The sequence below is a fragment of the Copadichromis virginalis genome, linkage group LG23 (genome assembly GCF_057382275.1).
Source record: "Copadichromis virginalis isolate Kocher_CV1m ecotype Utaka linkage group LG23, C_Virginalis_male_GT1.1, whole genome shotgun sequence".
Classification (NCBI taxonomy): Eukaryota; Metazoa; Chordata; class Actinopteri; order Cichliformes; family Cichlidae; genus Copadichromis; species Copadichromis virginalis.
Window position 1 is genome coordinate 37,573,800 of NC_140639.1, and position 21,132 is coordinate 37,594,931.

At 39.5% G+C, this 21,132-nt stretch overlaps 1 protein-coding gene across 1 annotated transcript in view; it reads right to left on the bottom strand.

Moving 5' to 3' along the window:
• LOC146681547 (ATP-binding cassette sub-family C member 4-like) overlaps positions 1-14,597 on the bottom strand; it is a 22,633-nt gene extending 8,036 nt beyond the window's left edge. The window contains exons 1-18 of the mRNA XM_085448783.1: positions 14,518-14,597; positions 13,030-13,140; positions 11,399-11,519; positions 10,987-11,211; positions 10,763-10,852; positions 10,423-10,586; positions 10,145-10,270; positions 4,899-5,148; positions 4,184-4,291; positions 3,991-4,080; positions 3,700-3,891; positions 2,613-2,707; positions 2,272-2,358; positions 1,966-2,062; positions 1,103-1,324; positions 806-943; positions 308-345; positions 43-158 (exon numbers count right to left, since the gene is read on the bottom strand). Coding sequence (XP_085304909.1) covers positions 43-158; positions 308-345; positions 806-943; positions 1,103-1,324; positions 1,966-2,062; positions 2,272-2,358; positions 2,613-2,707; positions 3,700-3,891; positions 3,991-4,080; positions 4,184-4,291; positions 4,899-5,148; positions 10,145-10,270; positions 10,423-10,586; positions 10,763-10,852; positions 10,987-11,211; positions 11,399-11,519; positions 13,030-13,140; positions 14,518-14,597 — 2,350 coding nt within the window. The remainder of the gene's footprint in view (positions 1-42; positions 159-307; positions 346-805; positions 944-1,102; positions 1,325-1,965; positions 2,063-2,271; positions 2,359-2,612; positions 2,708-3,699; positions 3,892-3,990; positions 4,081-4,183; positions 4,292-4,898; positions 5,149-10,144; positions 10,271-10,422; positions 10,587-10,762; positions 10,853-10,986; positions 11,212-11,398; positions 11,520-13,029; positions 13,141-14,517) is intronic.
• Positions 14,598-21,132: the final 6,535 nt, after the last annotated feature.

Consider the following 21,132-nt stretch of genomic DNA (forward strand, 5'->3'; position numbering starts at 1 on the left):
CTCTAACAAGAACTATAGGTATTACTATAACTATAGGCTTACCTGAATAAATACCGAGGTAAAAAGTGAGATCAAACTTTCGAAATGAGCTAGTAACATCCATTCCACTGTCCACGCTAACAGCAGTGGCTGTGCTGTTAGAAAACTCCTCCCCTGCCCTGTCAGATGACAAGACAATTCAATCAGGTACACACGAAATGATAACTGATCTAATTTCATTTAAAAAACTGTCAAATGAACAGTATAAAGTTAAGCTATTGCATACTGTATTTGCCATTAAAAATATCCACATTGGTAAAGTTCTTACCAATATACCAGCCACCAGTCCTGCAGGATATATGCAACCTGTTGAAACGGACCTCTCTTTAGATCAATTTTTGAAACACAGCATGAGGAAACCAAGTTGCAGGAAATGTGTGGGAGGGTGGGAAGGTTAAGTCAGGTTAGAGCAGGGGTAGGCAATCTCAGTCCACGAGGGCCGGTGTCCCTGCAGGTTTGAGATGTGTCCTCAAACCAACACAGCTTATTTAAATGGCTAAATTAGCTTCTCAACATGTCCTGAAGTTCTCCAGAGGCCTGGTAACGAAATAATCATGTGATTCAGGTGATTACCCAAGGTGAGATCTAAAACCTGCAGGGACACCGACCCTCGTGGACTGAGATTGCCCACCCCTGGGTTAGAGTCACTGTGACATTTCCACATGATTGTACAGTGAGGGATTTAATACTGATAACAGTTAATACAGACAGGTAACACCTGGAGACAGAAAGAGTGCAGGAAGGGTGTTGTAGGGTCGGGGCTTACCTCAGCTATTATGCTGAGCAGTATTATGACCATTAACACCAAAGTGTTACAGCCTGCTGTGAAGTACTTAAGGTAAACATGGCCGCTAACATTTCCTTCAGCTCGAGTTTCTTCTGTAATAGTTTGAGCAACTTCAACCTGCAAAACAATAAAACAAGTTTAGTGATAATAGACTTGCAGGTCTATTTTAACCCAAACTATTCATTTCTACCTCTGTCCATCCTTGTAATTAGGTGACTACAAAATGCTGCCATTTATGTGGGGACTCTTAATCTAATCTTTTGGAAATATACCTACATGAAGCTGATCAGTGCAGCTGCTGTCTGGTAGCAGGAGGCTGCTGGAAGAACAGTGTGACCCATGTGAGCAAATCGTCCACTGGCTGCGTAAAGACAATTTGTCTGGGTCAACCGAACATGACCCAACTGAATGTGCCTCCACATCACTTCTCAGCAGGGACACAATATCCAGGCCAGAGGTCTGCAGCTCACTGTAGGTTCCCTGGACCATGACATGACCCTGGAGAAACAAATAATGAAAATGAGCAACAATGTGTTTTTCAGTACTTAATAACAAAAAAGTCAAAAAGGCTCATCTGAAGGAACGCCTTCCTTCGGAGAAAATCATTTCTATGAATTTGGAAAATTGGAAAACCACCATTAAAAATCAGTTGTGAAGCTCCTTCTACAAAATGCAGAACCTGTGAGCAAAGGGGAACACATTAAAAAGGGGATCAAGGAGATTTAATTGGAACTGTACACAAAGCCGCGTTGCCTGTTTATCCCTGACACTTTTCAGCTCGTCACCTAAGCTAACCTAAACCTAAACCTCCCAACATCACTCTACATAATGCTGGATCTCTTTCCTCCAGCTGAAGCGTTTTTTGACAAACTGAATTTGATTTTTCATCTGAATGAATATGTTTCCTTAACTTCTGTAACTGAGTAGTTTTGTATTAACACATCTGGTCCAGAGACTTTGTGTTGTAAGTTAAAAAATTAATAACAATTTGGAAACGGAAATCTCACCTGACGACTGGAGATCAACGTGTGCTGGAGCTCACTCTCAGAGATTACACACCTCAGAGTAACAAACTATAACTGGTGAATGCAAACATGTTTATCCCCTGCCTACTTAAACCAGCATAAAGGGGGACAAACCTCCTTGAGGACCAGGATCTGGTCAGCCGTCCTCAGATGCTGGAGCTGGTGTGTGATGAGGATACGACACTTGTTCTTCAGCAGGCCACAGATACACCTGATTTTGATAAATAAGAGGGGGTTTCTGCACGTTTGTGACTGTTGCTTTGAAATAGTTCCATATAAATAAAACTGAACTGAATGGAATTAAAACAGTTCACATGAACTTCAATCATGCAGTGTGTACTGTCGAGCATGAGCACGATTCTCGACACCATTATTAATCAGGGTATACAGATAATTAGCACCGAACTCTTTATTACTCACTGCTCAAAAAGATGTTTTCCAACTTCTGCATCCACAGCACTTAAAGGGTCATCCAGGAGGTAGATGTCTGCATCCTGATATACAGCCCTGAAAACAAGGACACACAGTGGGGGAATCTTATTTGTCAGGAAAAAGACTGAACTTTCACATAAACTATAGCAAATGTAACAGCACAAGTGTGTGCATGCAGGGTAAAAATACATGCACCCCAACATCTAGCTACTTGTTGCCTCTAGTTTAGGTTCCTTAGAAACTCAGACTAACATTTGAATGCGTCACGGTGATACAATACGTGTAAGTTTTCTTCTAGGTAGCGTTCTTACTACATGATGTCCATGTACCTTGCCAGGTTGACACGAGCTTTCTGTCCCCCACTGAGTGTGGCCCCTCTGTCCCCGATCAGTGTCAGATCTCCATCTGGGAACAGCTGCAGGTCCTGAATTTGAAACAATGGAGGCGTAACTTGCCTACAATCATCAAGGGCATGAATGTCATGATAATTTTGAGTTTTTAATGATTTATTTGAATTGTTCTTTTTCCAGAATGAAACGATTGTACAGAAAAAAGGCCCTGCTCCAAAGTCGACACCTTCAAGCTTGATTGAAATTTGCCGTTCCCCCACATGGACAAACAAATAGCTTCTGATAAAATGTTTTATGGTCAGACAAGAGAAAGACTGAGATGTTAGACCACAATATATTTAGAGGAACAAAGGTGAGGCTTTCAAAGGCAGCTCTCCCAGGATGGCCAGCTCCATACCAGGAAACTAACCAATTTAAACAAACTGCCAAGAAGAGTGGTCAAAATATCTAGACAGAATCCACCAGAAGATCATTGATGGCCTCCAAAAGTGTCTGTTTGAAGAGCAACTTGCAAAGTGATATTGAACTAAATACAGCTAAATGAACACCAATAAATTGGTGAGTATATATTTGAGGTTGTTTGTATATTTTTGATCCATAGATTAGAAAAAATCCCAAATAAAAGCTTAAACTTGTTTTAAAGTTATTGAAGATGTGTGCTGTACAATCATTCCACTATAGAAAAAGAACAGTTAAATAACCATGACATTCATGCCTGGGATGAGTGCATGCAAACTTCTGACCACAGCTGTACTTCAAATGAGACATAAAAGAAAAGCACAACTAATACTGCTTTACTTTCAAGAAAAGATGTGACGTCCCAAAGTCAAATTTCAGAATTTGCTCCTAAACTATAGCAAACAATGCAATTAATCAATATGATTATAATTGACTTTTGAAGGCTGCTGGCTTTTATCAAGGTCATCTGATCATATTGTTGGAGCTAATCAGCATTTTCTATAGGTAGGAACCCACCTTGTAAGATTTTACACCAGAGGGTAAAGAGCGGTTCGCCTTGAGCTGCTGGCCTAACATGAACTGGTTAACTTGCAGCATTATATCTCACCTTCTTCAGAGCACAGGCTCTGAGGACCCTCTCATACTTTTTAGGATTCAGTTGTTTCCCGAACAGGATGTTGCTGCGGATGGTTCCAGGGAACACCCAGGGTTGCTGGGCTGCATAGCTTATTTGACCTATGACCTTTAATGTGCCTGTGTCATAAGGCAGCTCTCCCAGGATGGCACTGAGCAGAGATGACTGAAGAAAACACAGATGTTATGAACATGTGACCCTGAAAACACAATTTTGATACTCAATGTTCTGACCTAAAGGCTAAATGGTAAGTCAGTTGCGGACCTTTCCGGCCCCCACTGGTCCGATCACAGTGAAAAGCTGGTGTGACTCTGCTGTGATGGAAACATTGTGCAGAGATGGTGCATCCAAACTCTAAAAAAAAGAAGAAGAATGTATTAATTAATGCACAAATTTTGAATTTAAAATTATGCAAGATGACTCATTATCAATATGAGTTTTAAACTTTAACATTTACCTTATCCCAGTAGCAGGTCAGTGCCTCAATTTCAATAGCGTTCTCCATTTTTCCCTCCAAAGGCAGTGCGAGATTTTTTCTTTCAAGCTCTTCCAGGACGAGAAAATTCTTGAAAGATATTTAATGGACACACGTGCTTTGAAACATAAACTAAATTAGCACAGTTCTCTTGCTTTACCTATCCACAAATTTAGAAACAACTACATTTAAGATTAAAAAGAGTTCTGATGTCACCACCAATCTTTTATCCATTTTTTTGCAGGACAGTTACAATATCTGCAATCAATCTGGACATCACTTTAGGATCTATTTGACAGATGGATTCTCCATGATGGAAAACATCATGAATTTCAATTCTATTTTAGTTCAACAGCACCAAACAAGCATCACAACAACAGTTGCCTCAACATGCTTTATATTGTAACCTAAAGAGACAATACAACAATGCAGAGAAAGTCCCAACAATCAGATTACTCAGATGAGCAAGCACATGGTGAGAGTGGGAAGGAAAAAATCCATTTTAACAGGAAGAAACCTCCATCAGAACCAGGCTCAGGGAAGCCCGTAACATTAAGTCAACACGATTTTTGTTATGTAAAGTTCTCTGAACTTTTTAGACAATAGAAAAGTAGTAAATCGGTCATTATGGTACTAATGACAGATATCAGCTACGGTTTTGTTACTTGTATTCCAATTTATGAAAGAACAGAATTACCTTAATCCTGCGAATGCTCACAACAGTCTCTGACAATTTCTCAATGGCCAGAGGAAAGAACAGGGTCACTGTGAGCTTAATTGTACCATACAGGGATGCAGTGACAAACACACTGCTGGCAGTGATGGTGTTGCCCAGGAGGGCGTAGACAGTGAAGGTGACAAACACTGTGATCTTGCTGCTGGCAAAGAATGAAGCCATGTTGAGTCCTCGCAGGTAGGAGCTTTTTAATATCTGATGAATTTCTTTCCTAGGAGTAAAGAAGAACATAGGGAGGCTTAATATGTAAAATCAGAAGACTTTATTTAGAGTGTCACACCACTGTCAAAAAAAAGAATGCTCAAATGACTACAACTGAAATACTTACGTCTAAATAATTATTTTCTTCATCAGACCATGAAGAGTGCAAAGACATACTAACATACAAGACCTTGAACTATCAGGCCTCATCTTATCTTAAATATCACCCCAATAGAGCACTTTGCTCTCAGACTGCAGGCTTACTTGTGGTTCCTTGGTTATTGTAGTAGATAGAGCGACTTCAGCTTTCAGGGCCCTTTTCTGTTGAACCAGCCCCCAGTTTGGATTTCAAGATTAGCATTAAAGTTTTGCTTTTTGATAAAGTTCATAGTTATGGCTGGATCAGGTGACCCTGGCCCTGAAACCTACCTAATTTATGCTTGTGTTTCTTCTTCACTAACCTCTTTTCACCCTCTGTTTATACACCACTCTAGAGTTAATCATTAGTTATTATTAATCTCTGGTTCTCTTCCACACCATGTCTTTATCCTGTCTTCCTCCCCTAACCCCCAACCAATTGCACCAGATGGCTGCCCCTCCCTGAACCTGGTTCTCCCAGAGCTTCCTTCCTGTGTTTTTCCTTCCCACAGTTTTCATGTCTTTATCACATATTTTCTGTGCATTTTTTGTATTTTGTGGTCTTATATTTATTAGCCTACAAAGATTGAGTTAACAAGGTTTATCACGTATAATATGTGATTCTTGATATATTTACAGTGATGCTTCTTGTTTTGTTTTTTTTATTTCCTCTCACACAGGTGGTTGTTATTGTCTTTTTAAGTTTGTATTTAAGCTTCCCAGTTTGAATGTTAGACCCTCGTGAAGTTTCTCTAGTCGATACACGTAGGTCAAGTTTATCCTCGCTGTGCTTCTACAAATTGCATTAAACTTTTTTTTATCTGGCAGTACAGTGGTTCTGAGTTTTCTGCTTTTTTGCCAGGAAGTGGTACAGTAGGCAACGTAAAATCACCGAACAGGGTCACTGGATGGTAAATGGACTGATTCTTATATAACCCTTTTTTACTCTCGAAAAAAATGAAAAATAATGTACATTTCAAAATTATACAAAAAGGTATTTTTCAGGGAACACAAAATGGGTTAACAATTTAAAGCTGTTGTGCAGCAATGGAGGTTGATCAGGTCTTGAAAGCTGGTGCTACTAATTCTTACAGGTGTTCCAGCTTTTCTGGATTACTTACAACCCCCTCTGCCTGCATGAAAGCAGTGTTGGAACACACTGTGGTACCATGCCCTCGTGAGCATCAGCTGAACAGCACTGTACTGCAAAAAGTAGTTTGTGGTGAGAAAAAGGTTTCTGAGAGTTAACAGCTTCCGTGATCAGTGGCTAACAGGGCAACAGCTTTAAACACAGCTTAATAATGGTCATAGTAAGTCTCAGTTTCAACTGTGAAGAGAAGACTTCGAGCTGCAGGTTTGACAGGACAAGCTGCAGGAAGAAAGCCATCGCTAAGACGTCAGAATAAGACAAAGAGGCTTGCCTGGGTCATGAAACATCGCCACTGCACTACTGAAGACTGGAAGAAGGTATTATAGAGCAATGAATCAAAATTTGAAATCACCGGTTCATCACGCAGGATCTTCGTACGCGAAAGGATGGCTCTACAGTGTGTGGCATCAACTGTCAAACATGGAGGAGGAAGTGTGATGGTCTGGGGCTGTTTTGCTGGATTCCAGCTCGGTGACTTGTACAGAGTGAGAGGCACCCTGAACCAAAATGGCTAACACAGCATTCTGCAGCGCCATGCAATACCCTCTAGTTGGTCAGGGTTTCATCCTATTGCAACATAATGACCCAAAACAAAAGTCCGAGCTATGCCAGAACTACCTCAGGAACAAAGAACAAGATGGTAAGCTGGAAAACATGGAGTGGTCTCCAGTCTTAAACCCCATCGAGCTGGTTTGGGATGAACTGGACAGAAGAGTGAAAGCAGAGCAACCTAAAAGTGCCACACATTTATGGGAACCTCTGCAACCGATATGGGAAGAACTTTCTGAAGAATATTTGATCTCTGTTGTAGAAAGAATGCCACGGGTGTGTTCAGCTGCCAAAGGTGGAATTATAGAATACATTTTGGTCTATAAATTGATTCCATGATAATTGTTTTACTTGAATTGCTTATTTGTACTATGCTTTCACTTCAGAGTGCAATGCAACATTAAACTGCATAACTTTCAATTATAAAATGGAAAAATTGGGGTGTTCTAAAACCTTTGACCGGTAGTGTACGTGTATCGAGTCTGTCAGTACTTGCCTGACTACATTGTGCCAAGTGTAAAATTTGGTGGAGCGGTGAGATCTGGAGTTGTTTTTCAGGAGTTGGGCTCATCTTAGTTCCAGTGAAACTAACTCTTGATGCATAACAAGACATTTTGGACAATTTCATGCTCCCAACCTTGTGGGAACAGTTTGAGGACGGCCTCTTCCTGTTCCAACATCATTGTGCAACAGTGCAGAAAACAACATCCAAATAAACATGTATCAATGAGTCTAATGTGAAATAACTTGACTGGCTTGCACAGAGTCCTGACTTAAACCTGACAGAACATCTTTGGGAATAATTAGAGCGGAGGCTGTGAGCCAGACTTTCTCATCCAATATCAGTGTCTGACCTCACTTCTGGAAAAATGGTTAAAAATTCCCATAAATATACTCCTAAATCATAATAAACCTTATGGATTAACAATGGGATGTCACTCAATTTCATATGCGTGTGAAGGCAAACGAGCAAGAACTTTTGGCAATATATCTTGGTGTTGCATGTATCTCATGCAACACCAAGATCATGTGTTAGTTTGCTTGACCAAAGGCTCAGTCCAGCATAGCGTCAACATATCGTTTGGTAATGATGGAATGCTAATACTGGGAATACATTTAGCTTGACTCAGCAGAAAATGACAGTTAATTATAGATTTGACCTTACTTTAGAACATTAGCAAAACAGCTTTAAAAAAAATTGTTTGTCGAAAGCTTTGGTACGGCCTCTAAGGACATTCAGTGCGGGGCCTCTCACAAGAATGTAATGATTCAGCATCTGCAGAGGCCCCGAAGCCTGAGGCCTTGCGCTTGACGGAAAGAACGTAACGTTCTTTGTTTTGTGTTTTGATCAAGATGAAGGGTTTTGTCTCTTCTCTACAAATCATTAAAAAAAAAAAAACAACTTAAAATCCATTTAAAATATAAAAATAGACAAACCATTTCACCATAAATCAACCCTGTGTTAGAATCCAAATGTACACATTACTTCATATTTACTACATATTTAGTAGTTTTGTAACTGTGGATATCTTAAGAAGTCTTTATTATCAAAGACTCATTGAGACTTGAAGGTTGACTGTAAAACATTTTTCTTCCTGAAACTGTAACCCTGAATTAATCATGACTACAATGCAACCCAAGTTTTCACACAGAAAAATAATGTTGAGCTGTTGTATAATCCACACCAAAAGTTCAAGCTTCACCGACTTCCTCACTCTCTGTCTGTACATGGCCAATATTAAAATACTGGCTTCTGTAAAGCAAACCTCTTTATACCATATCACCCCAATAGAGACTTCTGACTTACACGTGGTAAGTATTTAAAATCAGAATGAAGAAGGCAGAGCCTCCCATTCAATGCTGGTCACTAGTAGTGACAAATTTCCTCTGTGGTTATTCTAAGTACATTTAAGCTGAAGATGGATGGAAAGTTTTGAAGGCTACAATGGATTACTGCTTGATGTCACAAGGACTGATTTTGAGTGGGTTTCTTTCAAAGAATCTCAGAAGGTGTTGATGGGAACAATAAGTGACAGTTAACATATAAAGTGCAGAGCAAACATAAAGGATTATCATTAACCAGACATCAATGCTGAGAAAGTTGAGGATTAATGAATTAATACAAATCTAAGCTGTTCTTTAAGAGCAGTACATCAAAGCAATAAGGAATTCTCCTTGTTGTTAATTCTGATTAATTCTTCTTGTAGCTAATCCATATGAACTCCCATGGGCCCTAAGAGGTTACCAGAAAAAACTGTGATTGCAGTGATTTAAAGAAATTGATGAGCTCTGCAGAGATAAGAAAATCCAATACAGATCATGCTATTAATGAAATCTCTTTACATTTTCCCAGACATGCCTAACTTTATATGCTCAAGCTCTTTGTTCTTGTTGATGAGGAGACTCATAAGCACACATAAAACATTAGGCACACCAAAGGATGTTTTCAACTGTATACTCTAACTAAAAAAATATAGGAAAAATCATGCTGGATATCAATGCTGACTACACTATGGACTGTGTATTGTGTAAGGAATGAAAGGATGTCAGATTGTTTCATCGAAATGAAAATTATCAACCTATAGAGCTGAAAAATATATATTTTGTTGAAATATCACTGCAGCAGCTCAAAATGGTACTTAGCAGTTTGTATTATTCCCATAAGTTTAACTGACTTGATGCTATAATCTCATCAAAAAGTGTTCCTTTGATTTTTACATGTATAGGACCAGTTCTCCGCTGTTCCAGAAGAGCACAGTGGTTCAACATGGATCTCCGCCTCCAGACAAACCACACATTATGTGAACCCTACATTTCTCATTCGTTTGGCAAATGAGAAAAGTTCCTGGGCTGATGGAGCAAGCCTGATCTGTGGTATGATCTTTCTTTATGCCCCTGAAGTTTATCGGTCCTGTTCACTATTTTAAAAGACAGCTAAAGACATGTCTGATATTTTCAGTTCATTTCATTTCCACATGTGTCGAAGCATTAATCATATTGGTCGTTCCAAATCATAAAACTGCAGGATGACGAGTCAGTTTATTAAAATATTTATTTTGACAGTTTTTGATTCACTGTTTATACTCATAATTATTATGGGAGCACATTATAAGAAGAAGAAATTCCTCTAAAAAATTAGCTGATTCTTCATAAAACCTGTAGTTCTTACCTTCTGACTTCAGTCACCAGAGCTGAGAACGGTTTCTCCCAGGCATACATCTTGATTATCCTGATACCAGACACCACTTCGTTCATGATACGGATTCTGTTGTCAGTAAGGACTGCTGTTTTGCTCCTGCAAATATAAGCACCATTTACACTGTGTCCATTAGAGGCTAAAAAAACCATCTAATCAAAATTGTATAAAAACAGGCAGACAATGCGCATAATAAAAGAACGTTATCGTCAGAAACAATAATGTCCAGCTTCTGTATTCTTCGTCCATACCTGAAGATGCCAAAGAGTTTTCCAAACCAGGTTTGTATCGGCATCATGAGTGCGATGGCTGCTACACCTGCCAGGCACGAGGCACCGATCTCATACCAAAGGAAAACAATGATCACCACTGCTTGGAGAGGTCCCACCCACAGGTAGTGCAGATTAAGTGTAATCTATAGAGAGCATGATTGTTGACGTGCAGAAAACATGCTGGACAACTTGTCCAAACCTTACAATTTTTTACAAATCTGTGTGAAGATCTTGATGTTAAGGGCACAACTTGGTTTAAAAATGTCATCAAATACAATTAAATAATCTCATCATGTGTTTGAGTACATGATTCTCTTACCTCATCGAAACGATTAACATCATTTGAAAGGAGGTTCACTATTTGCCCAGTGGTTGTTTGTCCCATGGATTTAGCACTGAGTCTGAGAGCCTGATGAGAGGAATTTTACTTAACTGCTCAAAAAACAATTTTCACAACACCGACAAGTATAGATGGATCCATCGGAACATATTTCTGACAGAGATAAGCTGACAACTCTTCATTTGTACAGATTTTTCACTGACCTTCCTGTAGATCATGTGACACATAGCCACTCTAATCCTCATGCCTGTTCTTAGGACATGATAGTAGTAGAGATGTTGGAGGATAGTCAGTCCAAGCGTGGAGATGGACATCGCAGCAGCGTAAACATACGCCATGCCAAGACTTCTCTGATCATCGGGGTCACCATTCTCAAAGAAAAGGATTATCTTCCCCAGAAGAAGTGGCTGGATCACTTTGATTGTCTCCTTTATGACAAAGACAATGAATGCAAGCTTACATTCATCTTTTCCCAGACTTTAGGAAATGGGTTCAAATGGCTGCTAGATATTTGAGCCAATTTTTGTTACAAGAAAGGTCTCTGAGTACATTAGCATGCTTATTATTTCATTACAAATAACTCATCTGACACCTCCACATGACCAGTCGACATACCAGGAAAAAAACAAATATCCCAGCCATTGCATAGGACCTTCCATAGCACTTTATAAGGACTCTGGTGAGTTTTGGCTTCAGGAGTTCCTTTGTAGCATGTCTAACTTCACGGTCCCAAAATCTGCAAGATAAACATGGAGATTATTAGATTAGGCTAACCTATGAGGTAACTGTGAAAGGTACAACTTCTCTGGTACAAACAGAAGTACACACTATAAGTTGAAGTTAAGCAAACAACATTTTATGTCAATCTAGACACAACATTGATCTTTAGACCAATCTAGAACAACAAATGGCAATGTAACTATTTAGGATATAGTCACACCAACATTTTAAAAAAATCATTAGCAAATAAACCTTCCAAATGAGAACCATACGGCCGCACAGTGGCAACATACTCATTTGTTACAAGAAGTATCAGGTTAATGGAATGGCAAACAGCAATTCAATGATCCACCAGTGACACTGCCACTTACATCTTCATCAAATGAATGGCACAGAGAGCTGGTTAGCATTTCTGACTGAGAGAGCTGGGAACATTTACACGTGTGGCAAAAAAGAAGCTACTTCTTTAACAATTTTATAACAATTACTATTAAAAACTATTAAAACTAAGTTAAAAATAAAAGCAAAATTTAAGTGTGGACTTCCTACCATCACCAACTGCTTGCTCAAAGGGGGTCACTGACTTGTTAAGGTTTTCTCTGTAGTATTATGGGGTCTTACCTTACAATACAAGGTGCTTTAAGTTGGCTGTTGTTGTGATAAAATGGAACTGAATTATTTAAAAGTAATGAGCTTTATTACAGCTCTTTCTGTTGAACTTTTAGTGTTATTTTTAGTGACAGGATGCCTGTTGGGAGCATCGGCATGTTTCAGGGAGGCCTAAGGTTGGGTTTGGCCTGTTGTGAAAGGAGTTAATACATCAAACAGGAATAAGTAGATTGACCTGTCAGAATAACACATCAGGTGTGACTCACACTACGGCAGCACTCCCTGGCAATTCAAAGAAACACACAGCTACTGAACAAGCATGCAGTCTCTCCTGGCAAAGCACCAACAGCTACCTGCTTGTCTACAGATCATATTTGTACAATTCACCAAGGGAAATGAACCCCTGAAGAGGTGAATACAAACAGAAATATCATCAATAGATGGCAGACTCCAGAAAAATATTTTGGGGTATTATTCTACTGTGGTAGACTGGCCAGAAATGACTTTTTTTGCATCATAAATAGATAACAACGCTGCTTCTTCTTCTGGACTGCTTAAAAGACCAGTTCATAAATAGTACTAAAAGTGATCAAGAGCTCAAAAACCTCTGGTGCTAGGCCAACCATCCAGCTACATGTAAAGGAAGTGACAACAAAACCATAGGGTCTTAACCCATAACTTTCCTGGGTAGAAGAATTTTTTAATGTTATTCAAGGCAATATTTGACTAAATCACATGTTGTGAAATGGGTTATTTGGGTAGTATGCATAACCACATTACTCATTGACTCAAAAATAAATCTCTTCTCAAACTGGTCATAGAAAATTGTAAGGACCTATGTCTGAGCCATCATCTTCTCAGTCTCTCAGATTTGACTTTTGTTAGTGATCCAATAATGCAACACAGCAGTGTAGTACCTCTGTAGCTCCTCTCCCAGGGCTTCAGACTGATCCTCTTTAAGGATGCTATACATATCATTTTCCTCAAGTCTTCGCTTTTGGCCAAGCTGCAGCAAAGGGGTTAACCAGCTGAAATAGAAAGACAGAAAGTATTCATGGCGCTTCACCTGTCCCTCATTTTTCCATATTTCGGCCTTATTCCAAAAGAAGGATTCGATTCATTTTCCACCTCAGAATTCTACACACGATACCCCACGATAAAAAGCAAAAAAAGTTTGCTCGGCTTTTTGTACTTATGATATTTTACTGATGTCTGGGTTTTAAAAAATTAGCTTTACAGATCAACTTGGCTTAAATCACACACATTAGCATGCCCGTCAAAGTCCGCCTTCCCTGGACACACACACTCACACACACACCATCCCATATCCACCACGTTTTTCAAAAAAATACTAACAATAAAAAAACACCCAACTTTAACTTTAAGAGAATAAAAAAACAGTATAATGGGACAGTTCATCTTAATTTAACTCTGTGTTTTTCTGGCAGTAAAAGCACCTGTTAATAAGCACCTGTTTGCATAGCCTGGTGTCTCAGTGTATGACATTCAGTGTATGTCAGGTTAGCAGAGGGGAAAAGCAGACGTATCAGAAACAACATAGCAAAGTTTTCTGCTTCTCCCAGTTTAATAATTCTCTGGTCATGTGTAGTGAAGCCTCCCTTGGTATCTAGAAAGAAGTGCACTTTGAACATTCTGAAGGTGAGTTATTACTCAGTTACTCAATGCTTTCAATATAGACATCAAAAGACCAACCACATATCTATGTAGTATTTGTTTGTGTGGTACTCATACTATGTATTAAGCCAGTTTAAACCATGAGGGCTACATTAAAGCCTACAATTGCTTTTCCCATTCATGAGTTATGGTTGAAAAACTCAAACAAGTCCAGAGCTACCTGACTCAACTCTGCTGTTCAAAATCTATTCCACAAATAAATGCACAGAAATAATACACACAGCGAAAAGCTGCACATACTTTCTGTAGATTTAGTATTTTTTATGACCTAATAAAATAACCCAGGAGTTTTTTGTTTTGTTTTGTTTTTTCAGTGTATGGAAGTGATTCTACCCACTTTGAATTAAAGTAATCAGTCTCAGTTTCCACTATTATGGTCTGAAGCATGTAAACACCGGCTTTTGAATAAATTCTGAAGTATTTCTTGCTTGCCTCATGTGGTCCGTGGGGCACAGCATTGCTGGGATGGGCTAATCCTATTGATTTTTCAATGCGTGATCAAGTTATGAGAAACTATTTTTTTCAATTAAAAATGCATCCTGGCACAGATTAAATCCCCTTGTAAACGGGTTCATAGTTCTAGTTAACTCAGAAAAACCACAATTAAAACGATATACAAACATGTATGCATGAAATCAGCAGTTTGTTGTTCTTAACTGATTACCTCACCGCTCGGTCAGAGTTAGATCACGCCGTGAAATCACACTTACCACAAAAAAACTCTTGAAAAAAAGCTGGCAGTTGCCAGCGGGTTGTGCCTGCCGCCCGTGCTTGTCACCTCCATGGTCATACTGGGGATAGCTCAGCCGGGCGCATCTCTGCACGCTGTACGCTCCACTTCATTCGGTCCGTGTAGTAAGTGGAAGTTATGTAAAGCTCAACCAATAACTGTTCAGGCTGGAATTTAGCCGTTTAAGTTATTTAATACGGTGGCCCCTAGAGACAAAGCACGTACAAACTCCAAAACACATGCAAACTCCAAAACACATGCAAACTCCAAAACACTTGCAAACTCCAAAACACATGCAAACTCCAAAACACTTGCAAACTCCAAAACACTTGCAAACTCCAAAACACATGCAAACTCCAAAACACATGCAAACTCCAAAACACTTGCAAACTCCAAAACACTTGCAAACCCCAAAACACATGCAAATTCCAAAACACAACGGAAGTGCTCCAGGACGCTAGGGGCAGTGTTGAGCTTTTGTTACCTAGTAACTACACAAGCCAGGAAGTACCAATGACCGGATTTTGGGCTGTATCCCAGGGTCAGGGTCTGCAGCCTTAAAGGCCGCATTTTAAGGCCGATTACGTCACAGCGACACGACGAAGGCTGTCCCAATTCAAAGGCTGCTCGAAATGCGGCCCTCAAATGCGTCCTTAATTTCCCAGAATTTTAAGGATGGGTTGGTGTAGCCTTCATGGCCCAACATATCCCAGATTTCATACCGCGTGGGTGGTGTGGATAATTTTGCCAAAAAAAACGGCGGAAGTGGAGCCGCCGAAGAGTAAACTTTCAGAAGTAAGTACTGAATATTATGTCACTTATTTATGCGCAAATGTTTTTATAATGAAGAACATTAAAACATTACTGTTGGCCACATGTCGGGAAAGTTATGTGACATTAGCGATGTTTGTACTAACTTGGTTTTAAAGCCTTTACTTTAAAATATATGCCGTTCAATAGTTGACTTTAATCTTACAGAGAATGTGATGATTTTATGGATAATTAAAGTCAGTCATATATCCACAAACACAACAAGCTGAAAGTCAGTGATGCTGCTCGGTTTGCAGTCCTGAATATCACGGCACAAGCAGGATTCACTGCACTGTTAATGTTATCTATGTTATATTGCTGCCTTTGTTCGGTGGTGTCGAGCCAAACGGACTTTAACGTGTGTTTGAACGAGCTGACGGTTCACTCGTTAAGCTGAAAGAAAGATGCTTTAATCACAGGAATCACACATGGTAAATGGTAAATGGCCTGTATTTATATAGCGCTTTACTAGTCCCTAAGGACCCCAAAGCGCTTTACATATCCAGTCATCCACCCATTCACACACACGTGATGGCAAGCTACATTGTAGCCACAGCCACCCTGGGGCGCACTGACAGAGGCGAGGCTGCCGGACACTGGCGCCACCGGGCCCTCTGACCACCACCAGTAGGCAACGGGTGAAGTGTCTTGCCCAAGGACACAACGACCAAGACTGTCCAAGCCGGGGCTCGAACCGGCAACCTTCCGATTACAAGGTGAACGCCCAACTCTTGAGCCACGATCGCCCGTCGTACACGATCGCCCGGTGGTACAGATGGTACACATGTGTCCACTGTACCATCTGGGAACTCTTCTTGTTTTGTAACACAAAAACACAATCCTCCTTCTCTTGTGCTGTTTTGTAGCAGTGTATACACCTGAGACTGTCACCTGTCTGTCCGTCCTGCACTCTCTCTCTTTTTCTTTCTCTCTGATTGTGGAATAAAAGTATGAACATTCATTTATAAGTTACACTTGTGTTTGAATCCTGCAGCTTATCACACATTTGATTTCCATGTGTGACAACTGCAAGTGTCCAGAGTGAGGACAGACTGAGGGACCCACTGCTGCACATCATCTGTGAGGCTTTGCACCCCTGATGATCCACCAGGACAAACTCAGCAGTGTGTGAGGAAGAGGAGGAGGAAGAGCCAGCAGCAGCTGACAGATGGAGAGAATAGACAGACTGTTCCCTGTTTGTGAAGGACTGCTAGGAAAGTTTAACATAACTAATTGTCTGTCCTGAATCAGTCTTATTAGGTAATGTTCAAATAATTTTGAAGGCCTTCAAGTTACACACTATGAAAGGCAGCAACAAGTTTAATATTCAGAAACCTAAAGTATGTATCAGCAGCAGAATGGAGCTAAAAATAAATGTTTGTTTCAGTTCTATGAAGCTTTGAGTATTTTGGATTAGTAGTACTGCTGTGTTTGTTGCATCATATTACTGTAATTGTTTATATGCTTTATATATTCTGAGGTAAGTTGATCTATAGTGTTACATCATATTCTTTAAGGATGTTATGTGTTTGTATACTTTCTGCCCAGTTTGACCCATTTAGCAGAAGTCAGCCTGTTTAAGGCTCTGATATCTATTCTGTATGACTTAAAGCAGTTATGACATGGTCTGATTTTCTCACCCAATAAAGGAATATTCAATATATCAGTCTACTCTTCATTTTATCAGAAACAGTTATCACAGCTTGTATGTTTTCTTTTTATAAATATATGTAAGCAATGAGCCAAATTTAGTAATGCCAACATACTGAAGGAACAACATTTGTCTCTTATATATGATACACCTATATATGCACTGTCAAAGGTATTTGACACAGAGTTCATGTTCACTGCTGTAATAGCTAATAATGATTAATATAATAACTATAATATTGGCCATATTATATTTACATTACCAAAGTGATATGACTTTAGTCTCATGAACAACATTAGCTAATTGTTATTTACTAACTTAAATGACTATTCAGTACAGAAGCCCAAAAATCATGTTTTACTGTCCTGTGGTCTCAGCCTCAGATACTTATCAAATCACACAAAGCTCTTGTAGAAACAAACAAACAAATGAACAAAATATGTTCTCCTTCATTTCTGTCAAACAAAGTTGTATGACACGTTTCCAGCGGTTAGTATCATGGTTGCTAGGCAACCTGGGAAGCGCGACGGAGACTAGACCGTCCCATACAGACAAACTTGCCGTTTATTTTGCAAATCGAGCTCAACACTGCCCCTAGCGTCCTGGAGCACTTCCGTTGTGTTTTGGGGTTTGCAAGTGTTTTGGAGTTTGCAAGTGTTTTGGATTTTGCAAGTGTTTTGGAGTTTGCAAGTGTTTTGGATTTTGCAAGTGTTTTGGAGTTTGCAAGTGTTTTGGAGTTTGCAAGTGTTTTGGATTTTGCAAGTGTTTTGGAGTTTTCAAGTGTTTTGGATTTTGCAAGTGTTTTGGAGTTTGCAAGTGTTTTGGAGTTTGCAAGTGTTTTGGATTTTGCAAGTGTTTTGGAGTTTGCAAGTGTTTTGGATTTTGCAAGTGTTTTGGGGTTTGCAAGTGTTTTGGATTTTGCAAGTGTTTTGGAGTTTGCAAGTGTTTTGGAGTTTGTACGTGCTTTGTCTCTAGGGGCCACCGTAATTTAAGATCGCTTCACGTAACTCCACCTACACGACCATCAGTGCAAATTGAAAAGGAAAGTGAAACTTTATTATTATTATTATTATTAATATTATTATTACTACAGGACTAGAGGATGTCGTGTTTGGAACTTGAAAAGTAAGGGAGTCATGTGATCTTTTCAGTCTAGCTCTACCTGTGCAGCATTATTAAAATATGTCTGCTTTCCTAACACCTCAGGGTTTACACAGCCTCTCGACTTCTGACCACTGGTACAGGATCCAGCACAACCGAGACCCGGAAGAAAACAGACGGACGCATGGATGTTTTGCTTTCACACACAGAAACTTCCGAACGAAGTCCGCGAACCATGCGTCACTACAAAACAAGTGAGAACGTCCACTCCGCTTATTGGCCGGTTGGGTGTCAGGGGCGGGAGCGCTGTGCTCTGGACTGCGTGTAGAATTTCTGCTCAATTTACGGCTAGTTAAATTCTGCATCCCAGAGTGCAAAGTATACGTGACTACGGGAAGACGTTAAGGTCAAACTTGAAGTAAGCCGAGTCAGAGCGGGATTACGTTGTCAACATGAACGAATCAGAGCTGTCAAAGTAAGGTCCGGGATCCAAAATCGGCCGACAACGACTCCAATCCGGACTGCTGAACTGCTTTGGACAATGTAAAGGAGGACATAAATGATGGACTTTTAACTGTATATTAATACGTTTTGCATCTTTTTCTACTAACAAGGATCTCTCCCCTGGCCATTCATCCTGCACCAAAGTATTTTAGTGATAGATAAACAACTGAAGGACAGAAAAGTTCCTGTTTTTCCAATACTCTGAATTTATTTTACACCACCCAAAACAAACAAACAAACAAACAAACAAACAAAACAAAACAAAAAAACCAAAAAAAAAAATATTGTGGGTCCATAGTAAAACCAAAAATTAAATTGATAAATAAAATATCCTTCAATTACCAAAAAGCTTTCAGTTTTATAATTATAGGATAATCTGGATTTTATTCATTTATATTTACATTTATTTCTCACAGTTTAATTCAAAAAAGGCAACAGATCTATTTCTCTCCTACATCTAATTTTTCTTTGAAAATTACTTTTCTACCCCAAAGTGAAGGCCAGGGTGTCGAAGTCTCTGTGTGTGAGCTGCAGTAATAGCAGAAATTCAGTTTGAAATTACTCACTCACTCAAGTACCTACAGTTACATAGGACACAGGACGGTAAAGTTTAAATAAAGAGCAACCTGCTACTTGAATATTTTACACAAGCACAAATAAACGACTTCATATTCATTTAATGCTTAATGATAGTGAAACTGCTGCCATTCAGATGCTTTACTGTTGGTGTTGCATGGTGGATCAAAATCTGACTTTTTCTAATTTTGTGATTTTTCTGATTTTCTGTGTTCGTAATTCCTTTCTTAAAAAGTAAAATTATTTTTAATGCACCAAGATAATACTCTATTACAAGTAAGAGTCTAGCATTCACCCTCCTTAACTATAAGTATACAAGCATAATCAGCATAGTTTCAAAAAGTAGTCATTACTGACTACCTCCAGGGCAAATGTCACCTTCATCTCAAACAGCTACCTCTCTGCAAACATCAGTGTCTTCCTGCGGATGCAGGAGCTGCTCAGAAGGTACGGGGCTGTTATTGTAGCAAAAAGATTTGTGTGTATCTCGATACCTGTGTGCGTATTTCTGTGTGACTACATGAGCTCACAAAAAAGGGAAAACAATCATTTTTTAAAAGACCTCCAGTGGCATTCAGTCAATCCACAGGCTTTCACCAATCACAGTTCAGTGTACTAAAATTTGTCCTGGATGTGTTCCAACATCTCAGATATGCTGACTTATGAATGAGGGTTGAGTGTATTTTCATACCTTTATAAAAATGACAAGCAACAAGGAAATTGGGACTGACGTGCAAGGCAGTCAGACTGGCTAAGCTGCAGCTCACCTGTGAGACACTAATGAGTGGAAAACCCAGTAATCTGGAAAGATGATGCCAGCTTCCTCCTGATCAATGTTAGGGAGAATAAATGTTCCACATGCAGTGTTGGTCAAGTTAAGTGAAAAAAGTAATCAGTAACTAATTACTGATGCAGGTGCAGGTGTGCCGCAGCGGTCAGTGGAAGAATCCGCAAGTTTCTCTGTGAATTTCCCATTCCGTGGCAGCGTACTCGGTGCTTGTGTTTAGGGGTTTTTTTCGCTGTAAAAAGAAGTTTTGTTCCCACGCAGTGAGTGAACAGCGGACGCTAATGTTTTTGTCACTGGAACCTATGGTTTAAGAAAGATGCATTTCCCTTAAATTATATTAAATTATTTTAATATTAGATTTGTAAAGCCTAAAGTTGTATGGCTCAAAACTGTTACAAAACTATAGCAGCAGATAAACAGCACACATAAGCTGTAGAAACAAAGAAAAGGAACGCCAGGTGATCCGTTTGTAAGGAATTCAGTCCCACAGTGCATGAATCTACAGGAATATCAGCATTATCTCCACTGAGGTAACATTACAGTATTTATTCTACACAAGTATTGAAAGAATGAAAAACAGGCTTCAGGCTGCTGCGTCCACGTCCTCAGGAGCAAGCGTTCCAATATCTGTCAGGACTGGACACCAGAAAAAGAAGACTCAATATCCATGAAAGGCTGGATATTTAATTTGGGTTAAAATATCTTCAGGATGAAAAGGAAATGAAAATACAGACATGTTTATGTAACCCAGATGGAGACAGCGGAAACACACATCTTGCTTTACTCAAACACAACTACAGAAAGTTTCCTGGCAAAACTCAATGACTGGTTGTTGCTCTCTGGAATTGTTGCATGCACAGCGGTTTGTCTCTTTGTCAGCATTAAACCATACCTCAGCCTTCAAACAAGGGAAAGTGGTAGAGTAAAGATCCAAAGACATTTTCAGTCACATTGCTGCACAGATCCTGATGAATTCAGTTCAGTTTTATGTATAACAGTCACCTCAAGCCACTTTATATTCTAAGGCAACGATCCTACAATAGTAGAGACATAACAGAAGGCACACTGTGAAGGAGAGCAAGAGATTAATAACTAATAATTAAAGGCAAAGTGGTATACCGATGTGATGAAGAAGATACACTCAGTGGATCATGGGAAGCCTCCAG